This window comes from Poecile atricapillus, chromosome 5 (assembly GCF_030490865.1).
Source record: "Poecile atricapillus isolate bPoeAtr1 chromosome 5, bPoeAtr1.hap1, whole genome shotgun sequence".
Classification (NCBI taxonomy): domain Eukaryota; kingdom Metazoa; phylum Chordata; class Aves; order Passeriformes; family Paridae; genus Poecile; species Poecile atricapillus.
Genome location: NC_081253.1, coordinates 5,331,131 through 5,351,803, shown reverse-complemented (window position 1 = coordinate 5,351,803; position 20,673 = coordinate 5,331,131). Strand labels below are relative to the sequence as shown.

General features: G+C 39.8%; 1 protein-coding gene across 4 annotated transcripts in view; it reads right to left on the bottom strand.

The window, feature by feature from the left end:
- Window positions 1–20,673, bottom strand: part of LOC131579915 (von Willebrand factor D and EGF domain-containing protein-like) — a 170,403-nt gene that overhangs the window by 87,888 nt on the left and 61,842 nt on the right. For all 4 annotated transcript variants that reach the window (XM_058840489.1, XM_058840491.1, XM_058840492.1 and 1 more), the window contains exons 8-11: window positions 18,045–18,118; window positions 11,985–12,255; window positions 9,303–9,481; window positions 4,825–5,768 (exon numbers count right to left, since the gene is read on the bottom strand). In XM_058840489.1, coding sequence (XP_058696472.1) covers window positions 4,825–5,768; window positions 9,303–9,481; window positions 11,985–12,255; window positions 18,045–18,118 — 1,468 coding nt within the window. The remainder of the gene's footprint in view (window positions 1–4,824; window positions 5,769–9,302; window positions 9,482–11,984; window positions 12,256–18,044; window positions 18,119–20,673) is intronic.

Sequence of the window (20,673 nt, the reverse complement as noted above, 5' to 3'; positions counted from 1 at the left end):
CTGGTGATTTAGGAAATGGATTATATTTCCTTTGAAAAGTCTAAGATGCATTTTTTACTCTGTATAGCTGAATTTATTCAAGGACAGCATCTATTGAGCCAGTACACCCTGATGGCTCCCTCTTCATCACATCAACAAAACACATATTGAAAATGCCAAAAAGTATTAGTTTACTTGACTTCTTTACAGCCCTTACATAATCATTATGATCTAGAGTTTAAAGATTGCTGAATTGATTCAAGTGGGAGAGAATTATTTATTTCAGTCAGTATGCTCCCATACAAAGTCTCCAAAGCAGATTGGAGTTTGGCGTAGAAACTGAAATACTCTGCCCCTTTTCACCTGGGGATCCTGAAAAAATTCAAGTATTTTCTTTCAATATCTTCCTCGTGCTTTATCTTTGAAAATGAGAATTAAACTTGAAAATAAATCACAATTATATAAAAAGTCAGATTTCTATAATATGTACCTGACCTTGCATTCCTGGTCTGATCAAAACTCTTGAGGTTATTCTTCCAAAGGGGAGAGACATTTTCCATTGGAAGACCCAGCCTGAGGAACTGTAATAACTGACCTCATACTTTTGCTCATTATATATATATATTTTAAAAAATATCGCATACTTTAATTCATATAATTTAATTATAGCACATGAACAGGACCCAAAGCAGACTGCTGATTTCAGGAAGGTCTATATAACCACTCTAAAAATAACAGGGTGTAATCGATGTAGCTGCAGTGGCAGATGGGTCTGGGGGACCTGTGTAGTTGTGGTTCACAGCTCTGAAAATGGAGTTGGGTTCACAGCCACTCTTAATAACACCAATGAAATTTATTGATATGAAAATGGGATATCTGTAAGTCTGGTAGGTGAGTGTTCCCTTCTCACCACCATTTTTTGCTTGCTTTGATTTCTTTTCTGGTTAATTTTTTTTTTTTCTCCCCAGAACTTTCCACATAGAATTTTAAACTTCAAGTGTCATTACTTCACTGAAACTAATTTGTCCTTATTATTCCTCATTACCTTTTATCTTGTAATTGCTCTTTAGAGCTTCATATAATCTGCATATTACATTGCTCTATGTGTGCTTTACTAGTCCCGATTTTTTTTAATAAGCAACATGGTCAATATATACAAATGGTAAGCACCAACCTGATTTGCTATCTGCTGTAATTGGATTCTACCTTTAATTACAGGTGGTAATGACATTTTAAGCACCTTATACAGGTGTTGTGGGGGGTGGGGGTTATGAAATGTTAAGCAACATTAAGAAATTCTAAGCTTCTGGAGTGCTGCCAAATTTCAGAGGTGCCTTTCAACTCCAAATAGCAATTTTCATGTGAGGATAATTATAGCTCTGGCCACCTGGACTGCTCCTGTTGGAGTCAGGCAGAGCCTGTCTGCAAGCCACACTTCACATCTTCTCTATTTGTGTTTTCATTTAAAATTACTCCAAAAATATTATGGCCTGTATTCTTGATTCCTAAAAATACTGCAGGGCCGTCTTTTTGTGTGTTTGCTGGCCAAAACCAGTGGCAGAATATATTGTTTTGTATTGGCAGCACAACTGAGGTTGGGTGACCTTGGAAATGATGTTTGAATTATGTTGATGGCCTCCTTGATCTTGGGGGAGTTTTAATTCACATCTATAATTCCAACCTGAGAAAATTAGACGGAGATTTGTTTTGGAACTGATGGGAAAATATATAGCCAGCAAAAGGAGTTGCCTTCTCCTTCATTATTCATGTAACTTTTCCTGGAAAATAACTTTTCTCTAGCAATAGCACTTAAAACTCAGCATTTCTGAGATCAACACTCATTCTCCTGTTTCTTCTGTCCTGAGTTTTTGAAAAGAAAGTGAAAGAGACAGCACTTTTATATGTCCTGCAGGAACCTAATTCAATTCTTAATTTCTCCTCCTTTCTTTCCCTTTCTACAGAACCTCTGCTTATTAGTCACAAAGCCTGGGGGCTTATCCTGCCTGTGCTTGCACAGTGCTGATTTCCTGTGCTCTGCCAGCCAGGCCAGTGATGGGGCTCAAGCTGTTCAGCTTTATTTCTGAGATTGATCTTAATTCTTCATCTCTAATAACCTGTTCTGGTGTGAAAGCCTGGCTTTAGTATGTCAGCAGAACCTCGGGTCTGAGTGCATCCAGTCCTTTGGAGTGACATTTGAGAGGCTGGCTGTTACTCTGCAGTACTGCTGTGCTTTTCCCTGGAAAGAGGTGTCCCATCATGTGTGTACCTTGGGATATGGAGGGGAACAGCCCTGGGGGTGTTCACTTGCAGAAAAGGAGGCTTGGGGGGGATGTTAGTGCTCTCTGCACTACCTGAAAGGAGGTTGTATCAGGTCTCCTGAGTAAAAAGCAATGGGACAAGAGGATCTTGTTGCTGTCATCACCAAGAGATGTTTAAATTGGATATTAGGGAAAATGTATTCACTGAAAAGGTGGTCAGACATTGGAACAGGCAGCCCAGGGATGTGGTGGAGTCACCATGCCTGTAAATGGTCAAAAAAACACCTAAGAGCTGACACCTGGGGACATGGATTAGTGGTGAACATGGCAGTACTGGGTTAAGGATTGGATTCCATGATCTCCCAGGTCCTTTCCAATCTAAATGATTCTATTGTCTATGTAGAACATTTCTGCATGTAAAATGTGAAAACAAGAAAATATCTTTAAATATAGACCGAATGAAATTCAAAAATCAAGAACAGCTAAAGGTGAAGCTCCCACGGAAGCTTGTCTTGATTGACTGTACCAAATTATCTAGATGACCTTTTCTAAGTATTATAATGTCAGGGTGATTGGCATGCCAGAACTAAGATTTTATTTCTCCTTGTAGAGGAGTGTAGGTCTACTTTATATCACATTCACAATATCAGGTAATTATTTATTTATATATATATATATATATATATATAAACAGCTTCTCTATTTTTTATATATATAAAAATATTCTAAATCACTAATACATGAATTCATAAATAGTCTTTAATGATGGACCTCATTGCTGTTCATTCCATTGATTCACTCTAGACTGTGGCAGTACTTTTTCCTCTCCATAGTTAATGTTGAAATAAATTTATTGTGTGAAGTTTTCTCCTAACTTCTCTGCATTTATACCAAAGACAAGGGAGAATATCCTGAAAAATAAACATGCCAGTTGTTACCTTGGTTTTAGTTTTTCTGGGTTTTTTAGTCTCAATTTTTTTCTAACTCAGGAAAAAGCATTGTCTAGACAGGATGGCCCAGTGCCCTGTCCAGCTGAACCTTGAAAATGTACAATGCAGAGGCAGCTAGAGACAGCCAAAGCAGTCAGGGCAGAGGAAGGCAATGACTTTGGGGGTGTTTGCCACAGTTGATGTGTGTTTGTTTTCCAGTTCTCACCTCCCTGTGCAATCTCAGACTGAGCTCTGTTCTCTGTCCTTGTTTATATTTGATGTCACAGCAAGAAGACAAGGTGCCATTAGCTTTTACTTGAAAGGTCATATTGAAGCTATTTTCCTCTAATCTGAGAGATTTCAGCCATAGCAAAACAAAATTTTAAAATTTGGCCTAAGCAAGCCCCCTAACCCCTCTGTATCACAGAGAAATGAAGTTAAACATTGAATTGTGTGTCGGACAATTGCTTCAAAATTGCTCAACTCACTTTTCAGCCCCTGGTGTCAGTTGTTGTCTGTGTGAAAGAAAATTAATTCCTCCATATTTGGGAAGTTATTCTTCAAAATTTTAGCCTGCCATTAACAAAAAAAAACAGATGTCAAGATATGTTTTAACTGCTTTAAGCCCATGAAAGTCGTGTTTCATGTTTAATGAAGAACACAATCCCATCTGTGACAGTAAATCCATTGGGGTATCAGATGTGCCACTGAGCTCCTGGGGCTGGCTGGAGATTTGGATGTCTCAGCTAAGCCATGGTGACTGACCCTGGATGTGACCTTTACCTGTCCTAAATACAGACCAACCTACATATCCCAAAAAAAGGCTTTCCCCCCCATTTGGGATGGGTTAAGAGAGCACGCCTTGTCATTTAGTTTCAGTTTAGCTGAAACACCGTGGCTCCTTAAGCTGAAGGAGCTCAGCTGTATGGCTGAGCCTGAAGTCCCTCTGTCACTTCAAGCGTGAGCTTATGTGGTTTGCTGAGGCAGAGCTCACGTTCTGAAATCACCACAAACCTTTCTGCATGAGCTTAGTTTAAAGAACTCAGCACTCACATGGCACATGGAATCACCCTTTGGGAGACTGAGCTGTAAAGATGAAACAAACCCAGTGGGACAGTCTTCTGACTAAATGTAATTCATGAATATTTGCAGAATCAGGTCTGCAGGTTCGAGTATGTCCTGTAGCTATTTGATGGCTTTGGCAGGGTTACTTGTTCATGTTGTCACTTTTAATTTTGTTTTGTTACTAGCACAGTGTTTGAAATTAATGTTCAAACTTTATCCTCTGTTGACCAGGAAAAAAAGAAGAAAGACATATCTCTACACTGTTTACATGAATATTGACCACAAGGTGAGCAGGACGCTCCTTTTTTTTTTGTGAGAAGCGCGCTTGTCAGCATGCCAGTGATAGATCAGATGTAAAGAAAATCACTTCTGCAAAACCAATTTGCTAAGGGGCTTGTAAAATCCATTTTTAAAAAGTTACTGAGGCAAAAAAGTGAAGGACCAGCCAACCAGATATTTTGATCGGCTCTTAAAGGTCAAAACCTGATTACTAATTCATCAAATGCCTTACTGGTAGCACTGCTTGAAGAGCAAACAACTTCGTGCAGATGTTCTACCTAATAATTCCAATATGGAAAGAATGCTTTACTTACTTTTGGCAATGCTGCAGTCGTAGGAGCTGTGGCCTTCGAGGCACTGGCAGCCCAGTTCCGTGCAGTGTCCGTGGCCGTTGCAGAGCGCGGGACAGCGGAGAGCAGTGAGGATTTCCTCCCTGGCAGCAGATGGCTGGTTTCCAACAGGGAACTCTCTGTTCCTGTTTCCCAGCACTCTCCTTTCACACTCATTTTCCAAAAGGGCTATCAGTGCCCTCACCCAAGCCACGTCATCTTTGAGCTGCAGGTCCAAAAGGCAAATATCAATCGCTTCATCCAGGTGTTTCCCCAGGAGGCCTTTACACACCAAGCCAATGGTGGATTTTGCAAGAATTTGGTGGCAAATCTCCTGAGCTTTGGTGGCAGTCAGGCCATTGGGCGTGGGCCATGAAAGTGGAAATTTCATCCGTACCCCTTCAAAGTAGTCCTCGGGGAAAAAATACGCAAAGCTCTCTGAGTCTCTCTGGGCTGGGCCGCGCAACGGGTGAAAGGAAGAGTATTCATAATACTGGTCTTGCCTCTTTGCTCTCCTTAGGTCTCCTGCTGGTTTGGTAGAGCCAATGGAACTGTTGCTAGTCACAGAAATATTGTGTGTGAGGGGCTTTAGTGGGACCTCAGGGCTTCTTCGCTTTCGGACTGATTTAGAAAAATATCCTTGACCAAAAGTCTTGGTCGGTGGTTTCCCATCTTTTCTCAAAGTTGGCTGTGTTTCTGTGTGAGTGACAAACTCAGATGTAACATCCAGATATGGGATTGCAAAGCTTTGATCCACATGCTCATGATGACAACCAGAGGGCTCAGGGGAAGGAGTCTGAAAGGCATTCTTTGTGTTTGCCATGGGCACAGGCTTGGTGCTCCCCTTCTGGCATCTGCAGAAACTTTTCCTTTCCTTCCTCTCAGAGGGTGCTGGAGTCTTGTCAAATAAACTCTTCCCTGGAGGAATTCTGATTTAAAAATAGGAAGGGATTAGAGAGAAGAAACTTTCAACATGTTAGTCTATCATACAAGGAAACTTCCTTTCCCTGAGGCTGGGGTAAGCACGAATTCCCAGTCTATGAAAAAGTACTTGAGAAAATGCTGAAGTTTAACTTCTGTTTTCTTTAGTCACTTTTACACTGCCCTGCTTAAGTTGTCCTCTGTGTTTTCTAGCACTTCATGGAGACTTTTTAGTACCAGATGTTTAAGTGGTTTAGTGTTGCCTAGCTGCTTGACTTCTCTTTGCAGGACTTTCTCTGAGGTGCGGATTACCCTTTGTGTATTATACATTAAATAAGGTCTTGGATTTGTCCCTAGGTGACCAAGCTAATTCTTGGAGAATGACAAAAAAGTCATATTTGTTTCAAATCCTATACCATGAAATTATCCTTATCTGTGTGCCTGTTCTCTCCTTACCAACAGTTTCCTCTAAGATGTAGATTGCTAAATTTTTTCTTTTAAATGTCTCCTCCCCCTTTTATTTTTTTTTTTGCATACTTAATTTCATTCTTTCCTTCTACTCGAGTTTTTTTTTATTTTTTTTTCTTTCAACACAAAGCAGTTTTCTATTGATCATAGGGCTAGGCTATCATATAAGCTGAGATGATTCTCCTCCCCCTTTTAAATTTAGTCCTTAATGATGGATGAACTTCTAGAGAGTTCAGTTTGAATAAGCAGCCATGATTAAGTTTCTTTAGAAATTTCATATCTGTTACTGATCTTATTTGTGCAGCACAAGAGAAATCCTAGAGCTTCAGAGAAAAGGAGGTCCCAATATTTGGCAGCATGTCATTAGCAGACAAATTTGAAATAGCACCAAAAATTTAAATTATTTTGGCATTAATTTTGTCTTGCAGCCAGAATGCTGGGGTTTCAGTAAAGTGAAAGGATTCGCCAACATATCGGAGCCAAACACTAGATACTGTTGTTGGAAATTGTAATTGCCTTTATCCAATTTTTAAAAAATACATTTTAAATGGCATATCTGATATTACTATTTTGATCATTGACACTATTATAACTTTTAAATAAAACATCTCAGTGACACTGGCAAAATGAACCTATTTCTCCTCCTGAAACATGAGCACAAACATTTATGGAACTGTTTTGCCCAAAGTGTGGGCTCAGCAGGAGACAATACGAGACAAAAGGGTGGTTTTCATGCTCATGGTGACAGCAGCACAAGCTGTTCTACGCTTCCCTATAGTCTAGGAAAATAAAACATTTTTGATGATTGAGAGAGTTGTCCTTTGGACAACACATTTTAGTGTCTGAATGAGTGTCCTTCACGCTCCATTCCTCTGGTTCTAATAGAGGAGTTATCTGCCCCTGAATCTTCCCTGACTCAGCATCAAGTAAATTTAAACCTAGACTAAGGCAGCAGAAGTAGCTCCTCCTTTGGTGTAATACTGCATAAACTAGAGGACATTGTAAATGTAATTTATTTAATAAAAACAATAAATCAACCACATAAACTGGTCCAGAATCAGGACGGAAACTTAACACACCAATGAAAATTTCAGTAAGATGAAACTCTTTTGCCTTGATATTTTATTGAAACAAAATCCTCTGTTATTTATGCATGAAATTAATTACCTTCTTTTTGTCCACAGAAGAGGGGTGCATGATGTGGAAAGAATGGAAACCCCATCCTTCCTCACAGCCATGCATGTACCAGCAGCTCCTCACTGAGCTCAGATGTGCCCTCTGTCCCCTGCATGAGATGACCAGACTATTATTCTTCTGAGCCACCTACTATAATCTAGGAAGAACTAAAGTTTTTCAAACTGAGTTGGATTCTATTATAAAGTGTCCAAAATTTAACAGCACATCTGCTGGTTTCTTTATATATTTTTAAACGTTTGAAAATTTTATTTTGCCTACTTAAATCACATGTTTTAAAATTAATCTCTTCTCTGGTTGCTATTTAGTGTCTGGGAAGCTCTGATGTTGTTTTATTGTTTAAATTTTGTGTTGGAAAGCTGGCATGTAAAACTGATCCGTGTGTGCAGAGCCCTGCAGCTGACTGAGAGAGGTGGGAGCCAGGGAAAGCTCTGCACTGCCAGATGGTGGGCACTCAGACTAGCTTCAGGTGCTGGAGAAAACCTAGCACACTTTCAGGGTTATTTAAAATGAAATTTAAAAATCAGCAGAAAAATCATCCTCTAGCTTTTGGTTTTGACTGGGCCGTTTCCCTGTGAGTGGATCAGAGAACGATCCAGCCTCCTCTGGAGGTGACCTTAGTTTCTCTACTGGCTTGTTTTTGTAACCAGGTTCTGAGGGAATCCATCCTTGGGAGTACTGCAAGATGAAACTCACCACCCCTCTTGCCCTTCTCACTCAGCAGGAGCTTCTACCTTCCCTGAAGAATCTCCATCATATAGCCCTAGAAAACTTCTCACTGTTTCATAAGTAAATTCCTTTGCACTGCACTTTGGCTTCAGCTCTTTCAACAAAATTGCTTTGAGCAAGTTCTCCCAAGGACCCTTTTAGCCCCTTTTTTTGGGTAGTGAGTTATTGGTTCTTGCACCAAGCTATTTCTCCATCTGCTTTCCCAGAAGCAATCTCTGACTGATTACCACATTATTAGGATGTTAATGATGGCTATTGAATTCTAAATAGTAGAATTTACAATGACAGGCCAAAATAGACATTAGATAGCCCACTGATTAAAACTAGAATATGGCAGAGGTATTTTTTTTTATTTTCTGAAGTGCAAGAATTCTAAAATTCATTGTTCCTATAGGATTTTGCTGAGCTCCCATGTATGGATTAAGTGCCATGGTACAGTGTTTTGCCTTCTTTTTCCTTCACAAAACAGGCTACACAAGCAAATCCATTTTGGTTTTAGGAACACCTATCAGGCATGTTTGAAGTTCAGCAACAGGAATTAAAATGTGAGCTAGGGATAGAGACAGGAATAGGGATAGGGATAGGGACAGGGACTGTGACAGGGACATGTCAGAGAGTCAGACTCCTGGCTCTGTTTCCAAACCATCTGTCTCAGAATGTACAAGTTTTCAGAGCTCACTGTCATCATTAGTAGAGTTGATATTAAGTTTTAGCATGGTACATATATTACCAGACTTTGTCAAAATGTAACATTTAATCTATATTCACATATTGTAATTAGTGTTCAGGAATAAAAGAACAAGAGAAATACGAAACCCTTAATTAATCCCTATTGTCAGCTATCTACATTTTCAAGTGTGGGTGAGATCTGTATTTTTTTTAACAGCTGAGAGGGATCTTAACACAGCTGTTAACATGACATGACTTGTGAATAGAAAATTCCTCTCTTGGTGACTGCTGATGTGTTTTGTGCTGACTGAAAATTAAACCCCTGTGCTGCTGGGATGGAGATGGGTCTTCAGGCTTCTCCCTCAGGTTAAGCAGATCTCTCTGTCAGGTCATTAGGGGAGTGTGTAATGAAATAAACCCATCAAGACGGTTTGAAACACTGCTAAGAGCATCCCCTGGGTTGGATCTCTCTGGCTTTGTACCTCCACTCCTCTATGAAGTCTTCCTCGGGCACGTTGCTGAGGTCGTTGTGAGCCATCCCATCAAAGAGGCCACACAAGCCCCGGGTGCTGTTGAAGTCCCTGCCCGCTGTCCTCACTGTCACACCCATTCCCCACTCGCTCAGGTCCGCTCGAACAAACGCTCCCGAAGGGAACAGGATCTGAGGAGGCAGAAAAAAACCCAAACAACCCAGTGAATTGAAGCTCTTACCAAGATTTTTATGCAATAAAAAAAAGTCTCTTTCCATAAACGAAAATATCAAAGCAGGACGTTAGCGATGGCGGAGGTAATTTAAGATCACTTAGAAACACTATAAATATTTATTTGTGCTATTATTTAGCTTGCTTTCAGATGCCATGGCATTAATATCTGATAGCATTACATAAATGTATAACTGCATGAGTACTTTCTTCTTAAATTAATATTTGCATCCATTGAAGTTCTCCCAGTGGTAAGTTACCAGCTAATTTTTGAAGCGTCTTCCATGACAATAAGGCCACCCTTGTGTCTTTTATATTAATAATTTCACAATAATAACTTTTTTTAGAGAAACTGCCAAGATTGAAAAATATCTTTCTTCCTTCTGAACAATCATTTCATTTTCCAAGGCCGGATTATCCAGAAAATGATTGTGTTTTAAAGTGGATAAAGCGATTTTCTCATTAAAGGACTAGCGGTAGGCTTACACTGACCTTTAAAAGGAAAAAAATTCTTGGCAGGGTTCAAAACAAGAAGTAACTTTGTGGATAATGGATTTTTCAGATTGGTTTACTAACCAAATAAGGAAAAGAAAAAAAAAAGCAAAAAGAAAATATCTGCTCAACTGAAATGTATTTCTTTATTTGCTTTATTTTTACAGGTAAAAAGAAAATTATTTGAAAATTATCTGGGCCTTAAGAGGGAGCAGGAACATACTATCCTGATAAGTAACCTTAATACTTTCTTTTTATCCAAAATTAAATATTTTCAGTTAATATTAAAAATACATTAGAGTTGCAAACATCTCATTACAATAATTTTGAAATAATTATTTTCCTTTTTTAAGTGACCCCTGCCTAAATATAATTTATGCATCCAAATAATGTCCTTTGTTTTCCTTTCTTTTGGGTGGGGATTTTCTGGTCCATTTGGAGCTCCTCCCCACCAGATCAATTCATATCTGTGAAGAAGTAACAAGCTCACATCTTTATTCTTGTAATTGAATCCAGAGTTTACTCTGAGTTTGGCTTCACTAAATTATAGTTCTGTCCATTTTAGTTCCCCATTACTTCAGGCTTTTTCTAGAGGCCTGTGTAAAAGCCTTGCAGTCAGAACTGCATGAGCTGTCCAGATTAATATTTCCAGGTGTGGATTTATTTCAGGAGTTTGGAGGGCTCTAACCCTTTCCTTTCCTGCTGCTCCGGGCAATACATCCCACCTGGATTTAATGCTGTTAATTGAGGCTTCAAAGAAGGTTTTTTGAGACCTCAGTTTGCAGAGTTATTTAGTGTCTGGTTGCTGGAAGCTGCCACTTGGCATGACCTCACCCCATTCCAATCCTCCTTGAATGTTGTGGGAGACAGTTCCCAGGCTGCATGAGGATAATGATGGACAAGTGCTGGGAGAATTGGGATGGACCCTACTCAGTGGTGTGCTCAGGGATTCTGTTCTCTGCTGCACAGTGCCTATAGATTCCCACTCATGTCACAGAAGGATTAATATTGTGTCCCCACTCTGCCCTGATTTGTTTCCCTGAGTCTTACCTCAGGTGTAAATGAGAACAGGGATTCCATGCAAAGATTATCCTAGTAATAAAACAGTAATTATGTTGCATTCAGTTGCAAAATGAAATGACAGCTTGATTCCTGCTTTTTCTCTATTCTATAATTAACAGACTTTCAATTACTACCTTCCTGAGATCTATTCCAAGTGAGATCACAAGGAGAGCCAAGCGCAGGCACTTCCTGCATCATTCTGGCTCTGCCCTGGACCGATCTTCATCCAAAATATGTCATGGCAATAAATCTTGATGATACAACTCTAGGATAAAATTATCTTCTTGGCCATAATTTGCGGCTCTTTTCCTTACCAAAATCCCTGGTGCAGCCTGCTCTTATTTTTCCAGCGATTTCAGTGGATTAGTGTTGATAAGCAATACTTATGCAAAGTAAGTTGTGGCCATATATTTGTTTAGGCAAATGCTTTATGTTACAGCAAATGTTGCACATTTGCAACCCATTTTCATAGCTTTTGGAGGCTCTCTGGATCTGACTAATAGCGTCTTACTGCTCCACTCAAAAACTCTATTATTCTGCTACCTGGGATCTTTCCTTGAATATTTATATCTTGAGCTCTGCAAAGAAATTTGCTTTATGTGATGTGGCTGGGTAGTGGCTGGCATAAGCAAACAGGCTGCCGTGCTGCAGAGAGTAAGTAGTGCTATCAGAGCTCCACTGTGTCGCCAAGAAATTTCCAGAGGTATTTGTTTAGTTTTATTTTACAGTTTGTTAAACCAACACTTTAACCAGCTACTTCCCTGCCTCTCATTTTGCGGTACATTTGACTGCAGGTGCTCTGGTGGCTTCAGATATTTTCGTAGCACCTTCATTGATAATTCAGAAATATTAAACGTGTGTTTTCAAAGCACAGCCGCCACAAGAGCGCTCAACCATCCACGCACGTACTGTTATTTTCCTGCCTCCGTAAGACTTCAGGATTCTGACTTGTGGCGATGCCTCGGTGCTTTTGATGGTCAGCTGGGGCCTGCTGTCCTGGAAGTGGCCATTGCAGGTGTCCAGCACCACGGTGTCACCCCCTTCTCGTGCAGCTACGCCACAATTGCAGGCGGTGGCGGAGCGGTGGCCGCCACAATCCCACTGCCGGATGTGCACCTCGAACGCCCGCGACTCGCTGCGGCACAGCAGGAACGTCCCGATTTTATAGCTGTCATAGCGCCTAAACAGCCACAAATCAAAAACCAGAGAGGGTTAGGGAGCCTCAGCGTGCACCTGCGTTGGGTGTTTGTTGGAACTCGTACCGCAGTGATTAGAGCAGCCTGGTGTCTGGCCTTGGAGGAGGGACACATCCACACATGGGGAAGAGTTTCTCTGGCTCTGTATCCAAGGGAACGCCACAGCAGTTGTTAGCTGGAAGTGCCTAAGAGTTCCTGTGGAAAGCAGGAGTTGTGTCCCAGCTGCTGCCATGGAAATGGGCATGGATAAAACAGATAAACATTTGATACATAGCAAATGGGAAGAAGTTTCCTGCCTTTGAGTCTTAATAAGTGTATTTTGGTTCTAACTGGATGCTTTTAGATTACGATGTTCTTCAAAGGGAAATCAGTGCTCAGATAACCTGTTCTGTGACTAATCACCAATTTTTACAAGTCTGGCTGTGGCTAGTTAAAGGCTTCCTATGAAAATCTGGGCTTCTACTGAAAGCCAGCTAAAATGAAGTTTATTCCTCCCCCCTAACGACTTCCCTGTAAGCACGATTTTCACACTCAATGGAACAGCAATCAGCACAAACCAGCGTGGAGAACGATTTAAGACTTTCATTCTTTTCTGAAAGGAATGTCCCAGCTCCATCTGGTGAGGCCAAGAGCAGGATAACTTTAATAACTTTGCAAGTGTTTGCCCTCTACATGAACCATCTGGAACCTCTGGGATTTCCACAACTGAGAGGACCCTCTTCTGCTTGTTCTTTGTGCTCTCACTCCATAAACTTGTCTAATTCTCACTCTGTTTTATTCTGTTATATAAAAGGAAATAGTAGCCATATACTTAATATATGCTGTTGATGTTTTTTCCCTATAAGCCAACAGCTTCCATCTTTAAAAACAATGGATTATTCTGCTTTCTTTTAAGGCACTGTGATTAGTTTTAAACATGATTTTTATGAAATTAAGCAATATGGAAACTAAACTATAAGCTTATAATAATAAGCTTTATTCTTTCTACAATAAAGAAAACATAAAAAGAAATGTATAAAATGCTTCTGCTAAATAACAGGATTATTTTTAAAGCAGTGCCATATAAACATCCACATTTTTTAGGCCATTAATGCTTCTTATACTGATGAACAAATAGCTTGTGAATTGTGACTTTTTCACATGTATATTTCTACATTTTGTTCCTTTTCAGAATAAAAGCTGTAGATAACTTTGTAGCTTAAAACACAGTAAAAATTTTTAATTCCAACTCCTTTTCTCTAGAAAACACATCTGACTTTATCTTTCATCTTGAATACCTTAGGTTGGCCATGAAGTGGCCAGATAAGATTTTGAATGGTTCTGTCTCATCCTATTTTCTAAACAGATACATAAATTCCTGTAGTACGCTGCATAGATGCTGCTGCTAAGATTGAGCCGAACTTAGGACACCATAAAAAATAGATCATTTCTTTAAACATGGAGTTCTTGCTCCATTTGGACACCTTTGTGGGGGAGAAAGAGGAGAGAGGATATTTTAGGAGAGCACCTCCACAGTTTCCTTCTACAGGATCAGCTTCGGAGGGGAGGTGTTTAGGGAGGCTGATGGGAAACAAGGCATCAGGTTGGCTGTACCCACACTAATCATCTCTGGCTGGTTTTACATTTGCATATCAAGGGGAGCTATTTATTGCTTAATAATCCCTGACAGTGGACCCAACCCAACCCTCCTGGAAGTCACCCCGAGTCCTTCAATTAAGTCATGGCATAGCTTGCATAGCACATAACAAACCTGCCCTGTGCCTAAATTAGAGCTTTCAGGCACCTTCAAATCAGTTGAATGGATAATTAGATGTAGTCAGGTAAACTTTTGTGATGTTTATACAGCTGTAATTGTGTTAATGATTCTTGGGATGATGTTGGAGAAGTTGCCTGTAGTAATAAATACCTGAAGCAGACCTGGAGCAGCTCTTGCACGAGGGAGTTCTTCATGTTCCTTGTGAACCAAGCACCACTATTTGTGTCTATTTCTCCCTCCACAGTGCACTTCCCATCCTGCCTCCTGACAGTCTGCAGCAATGGACAGACTGGGTGAAAAGGGGTTCCCTCCCTCCCCCTCTGTGTGCCTAGATTGTTTTCCAAGGGAAGAAGCAAATTCTGGTCACGGAACAAAGTCATGGCTTGAGTCATGTCTTTGTCCAATAATTATAAAACACTCCTGAGTGTTTGGTTATGGCAGTGAGCTTCTATAGGAATAATTTATATTGGTAAATCATAAGAGGGACAGAAGGGGGTATAGACATATGTAAACAACTACTATCTAGTAGTGTTCAGTTAACTCACACCCTGCACTTCCTCTTCACCAAGCTGCACTTCATCTTTGTATTAATTCAGTGTTTTTTTTAAGATTTTTTACCACAGCTTTGCCATCAAATGATTTGATTTGTTGGTATGACCCTCCAGGCTTCTTCTTTCCTTGCTACAAGGAACTATTTCGTGGTAGGCTTAACTCTCTGAAGAGCTGGGTGATGCTGAAGGACGTTCCCTGTTTTCAGAGTGTTCATCCCATCACGTTGCTCTCAGAGCAGATGTTGGATTGTATTCAGAAAGCACTGGATGCCTGGGGACAACTAAACTGCTGCAGACTATCAAAACCCCAGCACCTGGCAGGGCTGCTCATGCCCAGGACTTTGCTGTGAGGTCCTTCGAGGAAAGTCATTAAAGCCAACCAGAAAACAGTGACATTTCCTTGGAGATAATATTGGTGGGATAATATAGATTAGTGTAAATTTTTGAGAAATCTGAAAAAATATTTTAATTTTAATTTTTTTTTATTTTTTATTTTTTATTTTTTTTTGGTTAGGTAAAATGCAAAATAACATAAATGATCTATATAGCTCCCCAATCAAAAAATATTCCCATTTTTACTTTGGCCTAAAAGGATTTTCTGCATATTTAGTTTTAAGCTAGTACTTCATATTTAAGAATCTGCGATTTATGGCATGAAAAGCTTTTATATTTATAATGTGCCATAACCAGTAATGAGGGCTATACTTTTGCTTTACCAGGCTTTCACATTTGTTTAATTTAGAAGGTACTTTGCTATAAAAGGAAGTGCTCTCTCTGGATTTTAGCTGCTATAATTAACGTTATTTCACATCTACGCTCCAATATACACAAATTGATTGTGCTTATGCTGTAAAATATGACACATTCCTCTTTGATTTTCAGTCACTGCCTTTGGTGAAAAGAATGAAAAGATTACAAGATAAATATTCCTACAGACATATATTAGCAGGAGGCACAGCAAAGGGGAGTGTTATTAAGGAGTGGGAGTTGGGTATTTCAGTTGTCTAATGAATAGCTAACTGCCTCAGATTTAATGTGAGCTCACTATGTCAGATTAAAAACATTGGAAACAGCACAATAGAAGTTAAAAAATGTGCTGGAGGTGGCTGTTTCAGTAAGAAAATGTTACTGCCAGTAAGAAAAGCAGTTCCAGCCTTTTGATTTTTATATAATTTTTCAATTTTTAAAATTTATTCAAAGAACTATTTTTATTGAAGTTAAATTTTAAATTTTTAATGATTTTCATTTAAATATTGAAACCACAAGAAGGTTCACATTTCAAACACATTTTCCCACCACATTTCACATTTCCTTCCATGAAAAAAGGGGAATGCCTCACTTCCAGACCTCTGTGTCAGCCTTTGCCTTCAGATTATAGTTTTGTACCAGGACAGAAGAAAGAATTGCATTCCTCACTCCTTAAGTACAGAGCTTTAAAATCATTTGCTAACATGGTAAAAATCTTTTTAGATAGGCAGTCAGAGAAGTTACTTAACTGATGTGTAATAAGGTAGCCTAATCATTATAATAATTGAAAGAGAAATTATTTACAATAATAAATGGGAATATAAGTAGGAGTAATGGGACTGTGAAATGATGGGTAAGAAACTTGGCTGAATATCAAGAAGTGATACATCTTAGGGAAATAACCTAGTTATTGAGATGGAGGAAGCCCCATCAACGTGGCTCATTTAAAGCTGCACTGGACAGAGCAGTGATGAATATCTGTCCACAAGGAAAAATGTGCAGTTTTTGAGGGGCCAAGCTGATCCTGGGTTTTTCCTCTTTTGAGTCTGTGTGTCTCTGAGGCAGGATGACACAGAAGGATGGGCTTTCCCAAACTCCCTGTGTCAAAACAGCACATAAATTGCTTAGAAACATTTCTGTGTGCTATCAACAATAGGATTAAAAAATGAGTTATTCAAATAAAATTGCTTTATTTGGTTTTACACCTTTTTTTTTTTTTTCCCATGGAGGCAATGTAAAAATGTGCTACATGGCTGGAAGGGTGTTCCCATTCCAAGAGGTTCTTTCAGCTGTTTATAAATCCCTAAACACAACAGTCTGACAGATCACTGTATGTTCCCAGCCCTAAATCAAAAGGGAGTATTTTAGAATATAAATGTATAGAGAGGTTTGAAATAATACTCTGATCTAGTTTAATATCCCAGAGTTGAAATAATTGCAGCTACACGAGACGTGGGAATATCTTTGAACCTCTTGCAGCTCTAATGAAGCTTTCAAAGCAAGAAAAGAGCCCAAACTTGTATGAAACATGTTCCTGACCACATTTAAATGCTTTTCAGCAAAGCAGAAGGGGGACTGGGAAACCATGGATAAGCAGAGCTAATCTCCTACCTCAGACTGCCCAATTTACTTGAAATCTTTGTTACAAGCAGATGTGTAACTTTTAATGGAGTCACTGCCATTCTTGCTCACATTTCATCAAAAGATTTCTCCAGCTTTGACATCACTTCGGATGCCACCTCCGGAGCATGTTGGACTGAAATTGGGATATCAGGATAGCAGAAATTCACACCTGCCAAGCCCTTGTGGATGCTGCACACCCGAAATCATTGTCTGTGCCACCAGGGGGTTAACGGCAGAGTGACAAACTTGGAATGGCATCTGAAATATCTGCAACACTGGATCAAATGTGCCAGCTGCAAATTTTAAAAACTTTCAGTGATGCCAATTAGCTGGGATAAATAGATTAATGAATGATTAGGGGAGTTAAATGTGGAAAAGTTGAACTGTACAGTTCAGGCTGATAAACACAAAGACACCACTTTGGCTAAGTAAGTCTTTAAGCAGCTTATTACTGGGTGATACAGAAGGACATCTGGACACTACAGGAAGATGTACAACTTTATTTTTGCATTCTTTTCCTGATATTTGGCACTTATAATTTTTGGACTTTTTTATCTGAGACATTAGAGCTGTCTTTATGGGGTTTTTTTGGTTGTTTTTATGATTGTCAACTCCAGCTGGACATAAACCAGCTCTGGAAGTAGAAGAAATCAAGAGCATCCTTCTGATGACTTTGCACCAGATGTTGCTGAACTTCTGGGAAGGACCAGGCTGTCCCTGTGTGCTGTGCTGCCCTGGTGACACAACATGTCACTTGGGTGGCACTGGGGTGTCACTAACACCATGTGGGGTAGACACCCTCTCAAGGCCACTAGTGATAGTTCTATTTGAAGAACATTTTGGACCTTTGTCTTGTAAAAATTATTCAGATTCAAACTCATTGCTTCTCAAAGATTAATCCATTTCTAGTCCTTTTGTTAAAAGGAGTACACAGCTGGAAGGAAACCACGTGTGCCGCTGAAGGAGCACATTCCTCATTGTAAGCAAATTTGTTCAATGCTTTTTTGATATTCTAATGTAAACCCAAATGCATGCCACATCCAGAAACAGATAACTGCAGTAATTGAGCCAAATTATTTCAAAGTAAAATACTCACCATCCATCAAACGTGATAATGTGTGGATCAGTGAAAGAGTAGCAGTTCCCTGTTGGGAGGTCTTGAACTGTGACCTAGTTAAAATGAAATGTGCAATGAATACAGTCTACACAGCAGTTTTTCTTCATTACTGTTCCTCACAAAACATTAAGGGCAGGATTCAAGGGTTAAGTACAAACTACAATCTGAATCCTGAAACATGATTGTGGATGGGGACAAAATAGGCTTCGCTTTCAAACAACGGAGTTTAATCATAGCCAATAAGGGAGTTCAAAGTGTTCCTGTTCATCTGATGTAATGTCTTCCTTTATCTGGTAAAAGATGAAGTTTTTTATTAAAACTTTTTTCTAAGGAGCAGATCATTCACTGAAATTACCAGGAGAACAGAGTGCTCATTAAATTTTACTAATTTTAATGCCTGAAGTATGGTAAAAAGCTGTGCTGTAATTAAGTATTATTAGCACGTTTTAGTAGTAGCTGCCTGTCCCCTGATTTGACCTCAAATTTCCTGTTACAGCACCTGAATGGCTGATTTATCTATTTGACATGGATATTGATCAGATATTGATGAGGAGGCTCCAAATCACACTGCTTTATGTGGGTGAAACAGGAGAGGATCTACTACAGCTACAGAGCTCTTCATCTGCATCAGCCCTTGATTCCTTGGGTCACAGAGGAGCTGTGAGAGCCCTGCAGGGAGCAGAGGTGCCTGCAGAAGCCAGAGGCAGGGCTCTGAAGCTGTAACAGCTGAATCTCAGGCAGTGCTGGACCCACACTGCCAGGTCTGCTCCAGAGGGTGCTTTTTTTAATGGCTGAGCACTCTGCTGTCCAGTTCCCAAAAATGCAGAAGTGGGTTGTGTAGTGATTTGTGGTATGAAGAGCTCCCAGTCATACTGGTGGGAGTGATGGAATGTTATGGTTTTCCATTATCCATCCTGACAGACTGATTTCTTGGCCAGGGCTGTCAATTCTTTGCTCCCTCCTTGCCCCTGAGGAGTCCAGAGGTGCACTTCAGTTAGTTCTACCAGGGTCCATGGAGCGGGGAAGAAGGATGGCAGCTATATCCCTGTGCAGTCTTTCAGTGACAAAGCAGAACTTGGCTTTTGGGAACAGGGGTGAAATTAAATAAATGAATTAGAGGGTGAAGACAGAACCTCAGTTCGTGACAACATTCCTCACCTGGCAGCAATACATCATCTGTATTTCAAAATGCCCCTTAACCATGACACAGAAACCATTTCTAGATGCACACCTGTGTCTGGCACACCAAACTTTTAGAATGATGGTCTTGAGGACTGAAAAAATGAACCCTTCTTTGAACAACTTTTTACTCTGGGGTCAGTTGTATAATTTGGATTTACTGTGGGATACGAAGCTTCTCAGAATTTTCCAATTTTTTCTACAGCCTCACACTTCCTAAGTAAAAATTACCACAAACAAATCCTTTGGCCTTTCCTGCTCTGGTGTTTTTTGCATGATGTCAGCAGAAAACACAATTCCTGGTTGAAGGCAGGAATAGTTTGCTGAGGAAATCCTGTTTACAGGTGTGTAGATGTGTCAGGATGTTCTGCCTACAATTTCTGTTCAGTTTTCAGATAAATCAAAAATATCCAAACAAGTCAGAAGGATTAAAGATTATGTGGATTTTAATACATGGATTTTTTCTTGCTATGTTGCAAGAATTATGTTACATTAAGGTCTCTAATTAACTACAAAGCAGCAATGGGAAAATGGTGGGGGGAAGGTATTGTCTATTATGTTTCCATAGATCAAGTTTTAACTGAGATAAATGGAATTTATTATTAAAATTGATTAATTCAATTTCACACTTGATAAATCCTCATATTTTAATGAAAGCATTTGTAATTTCAAGAAAAAATATGAGTGTGTGAGCACACTATGCTGAATTAGCTGTAATTTCTAGTTTAAGAATCTTAAAAAGTTTAAAAGAAGCCATTTCTGGAGATGAAATATTATACACTCATGCTAGGCATTTTACCTTTGAAGACAAAATTCTTTTGTCTTTTCAGTTTAATCTCATTCTGTCATGAAAAAATCCACAAAAATTAGGGCAGGGAATTTTTGGATTTCACTGGGGTGTGTTTTCAGTTACCCAAGATATGCCAGCTTGGATGTGCCCCTGCTCTGAGAAATTTAGCTCACTCAAATCTGTGCTCCAGTTAATTCTCTGGGTTGGTGGGATTACAGTGCTCAAACCTCCCACCCGAGGTCCTGAAATAACTTTACAAAGGGCTGGTCCTTGCTCACCACATTTCTTTGGCCAGGCTTTCTACAGGGAAAGTGTGGCTTGCCTTCCTGATTGGTTATTATTTTTATTTTGGACATTTTGTAATGGTATAAATGAAGAGATGGAGCAGCCACGTGTGCTGTTGAAGGTGTCCTGGAGATTCATGGCACAGTCACAAATTGGACATGGCACTGCTGAATCCCTTCTCCTCTCTCCTTTCTGAGGCTTTGCCTTTGCTTTTTCAGAAAATGTTCTCTAAACCCTTTCCCCCTCCCCAAAAGGGTGCTCATTCTCTAACTCATGTTCTCCCTCTCCCCTTTTCCAGTAGACAGAAGCACTCCTGGTCACCTCTGTATTCCAGCTCTTGGCCTTACTGATGTG